The sequence below is a fragment of the Anguilla anguilla genome, chromosome 11, assembly GCF_013347855.1.
Source record: "Anguilla anguilla isolate fAngAng1 chromosome 11, fAngAng1.pri, whole genome shotgun sequence".
In the NCBI taxonomy this organism is placed as follows: domain Eukaryota; kingdom Metazoa; phylum Chordata; class Actinopteri; order Anguilliformes; family Anguillidae; genus Anguilla; species Anguilla anguilla.
In genome coordinates this window covers 7,976,376-7,982,375 of record NC_049211.1, presented here as the reverse complement: position 1 = coordinate 7,982,375, position 6,000 = coordinate 7,976,376, and the positions used below count along the sequence as shown (strand labels likewise).

Here is a 6,000-nt window from a genome sequence, read left to right as displayed (position 1 = left end):
ATCTGTAGCCCTAAAACAATAATACACGCCCAGCCATCTCTGTACAGTGCAGCAAGTTCACTTACAGGAAAATTAAGTTAAATTGAGGAAAACAAATGTGCAATTGAGAAAAAATATGTACTGGCCTATAGGTTCTGTAGCTGTGTGGGGTGCCAGACTGTCCTGTTTTTGTTCTCATCCTGGCCCCCTGCTTGGTGGAAACGACAGGGTCATTTAGGGGTTTAGTTTGGGGGGTGGTGTGTGAAGCACGTGCGCATGCGAGATGAGGGGCGGGGTCTTTGGGGAGCTCGCGTGTGTCAACGCCGCGGACATCATTAGTAACGAAGATGGACGAGCGGAGAGAGAGAGAGAGAGAGAGGGCGAGAGATCAGCAGAGACCCTGCGGAATCCCCCCCCCCCCCTCCGGGGTAATAAAGCGCCTGACGAGTCTCTTCAGCGTTTGGGCCGCAGTCTAAACACCGCGCCCGTAAATGGACTGCATTTATATAGCGCTTTTATCCAAAGCGCTTTACAATTGATGCCTCTCATTCGCCAGAGCAATTAGGGGTTAGGTGTCTTGCTCAAGGACACTTCGACATGCCCAGGGCGGGGTTTGAACCGGCAACCCTCCGACTGCCAGACAATTGGTCTTACCTCCTGAGCTATGTCGCCCCCATAGCCCGTAGGACACCCCCACCTGCAGGGGGGGCCCTCCCCAGCTAACTCCGCCCCTCACGCTTCTCTCAATGTCTCCAGCCCCCGCCTGGTTAGGGGGGCATTGGGGTTTGTGGGATTACGTCAGTGGGAGAGTGGTGTGTTTGCGCTGGGCTGTACCGGCAGGAGGGGCGCTGAGCGTGCCCCAGACAGTCCCAGGACAGAGGTGTTTCTAACCCCCCGGCACTGACCCAGGAGCTGTGGGTCCGAACGGTCCCCTGCCTCCTGTTGTTTTGGACGGGGTGTGAAGGCAGGTGTTGTGTAGGGATGTTTTTGGTGTTAAAGCGACATGGCTGAGCTGGACTGTCTCTAGTTCACCTCCAGTAATCTGTGGGTCACATACGCTGTCTGGCACTGGTCAAGCCAGCGTTTCTCAAACAGTGTGCTGCGGCACGCCAGTGCGCCGTCAGAGCTTACCAGGTGTGCCGTGGAAGTTCTTCGGATTCCAGCACATGTGAAGCACGTGCGTGACATTCTGTAACATTTTACTGCGTAAAGCGATCGTCGTGTGCCGTGGAATTTTTTGATAAAAAAGAACTGTGCCGTCGCAGAAAAAAAGCTTGGGAAACACAGAGTTCTGCAGCAGCAGTGCAGTTACTCAGAGTTACTCAGGATGACACTGCAGTATAGCAGCAGTGCACTTACTCAGAGTTACTCAGGATGTCACTGCAGTATAGCAGCTGTGCAGTTACTCAGAGTTACTCAGGATGAGGCTGCAGTGTAGCAGCAGTGCAGTTACTCAGAGTTACTCAGGATGTCACTGCAGTATAGCAGCTGTGCAGTTACTCAGAGTTACTCAGGATGACACTGCAGTATAGCAGCAGTGCAGTTACACGCCCCTGACCCTGCGCTCCCTCTCTCCGCTGCAGATCGACGCGTTCCAGCACATGCAGCACTTTGTGCAGGGCATGCAGCAGCAGGCGCAGCACGCCATCGCAGCCGAGGACCAGCAACACAAACAGGAGCTGCACAAGCTTATGGCCAGGTCAGCACCGCCCGCTACACACACACACACACGCACACACACACACACACACACACACACACACACACACACACACGCACACACACACACACACGCACACACACACACACACACACACACACACACACACACACACACACACACACACACGCACACACGCACACACACACACACACGCACACACACACACACACACACACACACACACACACGCACACACACACGCACATATACACACATACACGCACGCACACACACACGCATACGCACACATACACACACACACACACACGCACACATACACACACACACGCATACACACGCACACGCACACACACGCACACGCACACGCACACACACACACACATGCACATCACAAACACGCACACACACACATGCACACATGCACACTTACACACGCACACACACACACACACTTACACACAATATGTATACGCACACACGCACACACACACGCACACGCACACACGCACACGCACACTTACACACACACACACACACACACAATATGTATACGCACACACGCACACACACACACACACATACACACACACATGCACATCACATAAACACGCACACATGCACACTTACACACACACACACACACACACACACACACACACGCACACTTACACACACACATAAACACACACACACACGCACACATCATGTAAACACAAATGCACACATGCACACACACACACACACACGCACATTTACACACACACATACACACACACACACACACACACACACACACATCATGTATACACACACACACACACATCATGTATACATACACAAACACACCGGCTGTTTTCCTGCAGCCTGGGCGCGGGGGCTTGATGGTTCCCGTATCCGAAAAGCCTCAGCGTCTCAAACGCCAGCACGTCCCGGGCGTGTCTGTGTGTGGCTTTCCCCGAAAGCCGCTTTCCCGATTCCTGTCAGCTCCCCCCCCCCCCCGTTCCCCCCCCCCGTGCCTCCCGTGCCTGTGTGCATCCGAGCTGCGCTCCTCAGGGTCTAACGTGCCGTCCGTGTCGACAGGAGACGCTCACACGCTCAGTGAACAGGAAGTAAACGCCACGGATGGCGCACTCTGAATAATGACGCGCTCAGCCGTCCGTGTGGAGGCTTCTCTCCGTCTGTCTGTGAGCATTTACAGCCGGTGCCGGTCAGTCAAAGATCTCGCGTCAAGATGATGCACAAATCAATTACCTGTTTGGTTTTACCCTTCCCCGGGTGGAAAATAACCATTAGTTTTTCTGCTTTTTTAATGCTTTGAGCCACTCAGCGTGAGTGTTTGGAAAATGGCAGTCTGTCTGCGGTGTGTAATTTACCCACATTGCCTGAGTTTGGGAGATAAAACGCCCACCCCCCCTCCCCCCTCCCCCCTCCCCCCAGGAGGGTGACGCACGTCAGCGACGCTTGCGGGCACGGATTCGCGGCGGCGGCGGCGACGACGGCACACCTGTGCGACCGTCATTACCGCCGCTCCTCCAGACGGCCTGACATACTTCCCCCCCCCCCCCCCCCCCCCCCCCCGAAACCAGGTCAGCTCGGACGGGGCGTCCAGGAGAGACGCACGCGCACACCTGGTTTCGCACGCAAAAACATTCCGGAGGAATCCGCCGGCTTCGTTTCGGCGGCGGCGCTGTCATTCCGCAGCGGTGAGGCCTGCTGGTTAGGGCCTCTGCCCCGCCCCCGCCGCCGTCGCTGGGGAACGGGCCGGGTGTCCACAGGGCAGGCTGACGCCCGGCGGACTGCCTGTCTGTGCTACACCCCGGACGGAGTGTAGCACAGTGGGTAAGGAACTGGGCTTGTAACCGAAAGGTTGCAGGTTCGATTCCCGGGTAGGACACTGCCGTTGTACCCTTGAGTAAGGTACTTAACCTGCATTGCTTCAGTATATATCCAGCTGTATAAATGGATACAATGTAAAATGCTATGTAGACGTTGTGTAAGTCGCTCTGGATAAGAGCGTCTGCTAAATGCCTGTAATGTAATGTAATGTAATGTAATGACGCTCGCGTTTCCATCCCCACTTTCACCTGGGAGCGGCTGGCGTTCCTCCATTAAAAAACAAAAAAAAAAAGAATAAAGGAGAAATCTTAATCAGGCTGCGCTCAGTATTTCCACAGAGTGAATTAAGCCGTGTTGCACAACAAAGCGACTCTTTGGGATCGTGAGTGTTCCGTGCTGCGAGGTGTTTGGCGTGCGGGCCCTTGTTGTGGACGGGGGCCGATGCGGGGGGGTGGGGTGGGGTGGGGTGGGGTGGGGGGGGGGGGGGCGGCATACACGTCAGACGTGTTCTGGCCGGCTGTGTCGTGCCGTCAGAGAGATTTGTATATCCGCACGGGGTGGGGTGGGGGGGGGAGCACGTGCACTGAAACCTCATTAGCTCTGCAAGGGCCATTAACGTCTTCCTCAAGATGGATGGCGGCGGGACAGAAAGCATAGGGATGTTGCCAGGACAACACAGCCCCCCTGAGCACAGCTTATGGGGAAGTCTAAATGAACAGAGTGTCCTAAAGCCTGCTTTTCGGCAGCAAACAACCTGTTATTGGCCTTGGCGCGTGACAGATGTCTGTGCGTGTGCAGATTCCATATAGCCGATCCTTTCACGAACTTTACTGTCGGAGTTCACTCTGTTACAGCATTGCTACGGCTAGCGTACGCTGTCAGCGCGGTCATACTTTAATTTTAAAGCTTATCTCTCCTTTTATGGAGATTGAAAATCTCTGGGCACCAAATAATGAAAGAATGAGGCTGGAGGGCTTCATAAAATGGCAGGAAGCGCTGGCTGATCTGAGCCCGGGGGGGACAGAGCCGTCCTGTCGGGCCAAACCGAGCGAGCGAGAGAGCGACAGCGGATTCTCAAACGGAGACTGCCTGCCGTCTCGCCGGGCCGCGGCCCTCCTGGGCATTCCCGGAATTCTCCGGAACGTGTCCCCCCCGCTTTTTTTTTTTTTTTTTTTTTAAAGAAGGAAGCGGGAGAGGAAGTGGAGAGGGGCGGCTGGCCTCGCCCCCGCTGGTCTGTTTTCACAAACAGCGGCGTTGCGCTGTAGTTCTGTAGTTCAGCGGGAAGAGCGACGGTAGCTGGAGGGTCTGGGAGGTGACGGAGCTGATGGCTGTGACCCCCCCCTCCCCTTGCCCCCTTTGCCCCCCCGCAGGTGTTTCCTCAAGCTGGGCGAGTGGCAGCTCAGCCTGCAGGGCATCAACGAGAGCACCATCCCCAAAGTGCTGCAGTACTACAGCCACTCCACCGAGCACGACCGCAACTGGTACAAGGTGAGCCCCGCCCCAAAACCACCAGCCCCGCCCCAAAAACCACCGACCCCACCCCCTCCTGGCCCCCCCACTCCACCGAGCACGACCGCAACTGGTACAAGGTGAGCCCCGCCCCAAAACCACCAGCCCCGCCCCAAAAACCACCAGCCCCGCCCCAAAAACCACCGACCCCACCCCCCCCAGCTCCGCCCCCACTCCACCGAGCACGACCGCAACTGGTACAAGGTCAGCCCCGCCCCGAAAACCACCGACCCCGCCCCCTCCCCCCCCCCCCCCCCCCCCCCCCCCCCCCGGCCCCCCCACAGGGTCACCCACATGCCACTCGCAGCAGGTCTCCAGGGTTCGAGAGATGAATCATCTCAGGCAGCAGGTGACTCATCGTTCTGTGGTAGCGTTCTCCTTCAACGGCTTCCAGTCAGAGGCATATTAAATAGTGCAATAAATCCAGGATCCAAAAAAAGTCATTTGAGGCTTTTTTTATTAGTAATTTAGTCATTCGAGTGCAAGTACCGGCTACGACCGGTGAGGTAACTGAGTTATTGAAATTTATTGAGCTTCTCGGGATACGACTTCCTCTGCTGCTCTCTATGGTACATTGACTAACTAAAACTAACAGTAATAAGAAAGTGAGGGGGGGGGGGGGTGCGGAGCGGATAGGTCCCTTAATGCAAAGATAAACAGTGCCTAAACGAAGACCATATGCTATATCCAAGAATCATTCGATATCCAGGATTACTGTATTACGACACTAAGCAACAGAAAATACGTGAAAAGGCTCCTACACTGAATAAGACCATATTAGGAAGGCCAAGCACCCAGTTTCCAGTGGATAGCACTGTGCTTGGGCTGCAATTAGCTCCTAGTTCTGTCCCTTTCTGGGTCATGTTCCTGTGTCCATGCCTGCTGATGTCGGTGCTGATTAACACGCGTGTGTGTGTGTGTCCGTGTGCGTGTATGTATGTGTGTGTGTGTGTGTGTGCGTGCATGTGTGTCCCCGTGTGTCCTTGTGTGTG

The 6,000-nt window shown here is 55.3% G+C and overlaps 1 protein-coding gene across 2 annotated transcripts in view; it reads left to right on the top strand.

Annotated features, from left to right (window-relative positions):
• The window catches only part of mtor (mechanistic target of rapamycin kinase), a 98,979-nt gene that overhangs the window by 79,111 nt on the left and 13,868 nt on the right, over positions 1-6,000 (top strand). For both annotated transcript variants that reach the window (XM_035382202.1, XM_035382203.1), the window contains exons 22-23: positions 1,563-1,678; positions 4,870-4,987. In XM_035382202.1, coding sequence (XP_035238093.1) covers positions 1,563-1,678; positions 4,870-4,987 — 234 coding nt within the window. The remainder of the gene's footprint in view (positions 1-1,562; positions 1,679-4,869; positions 4,988-6,000) is intronic.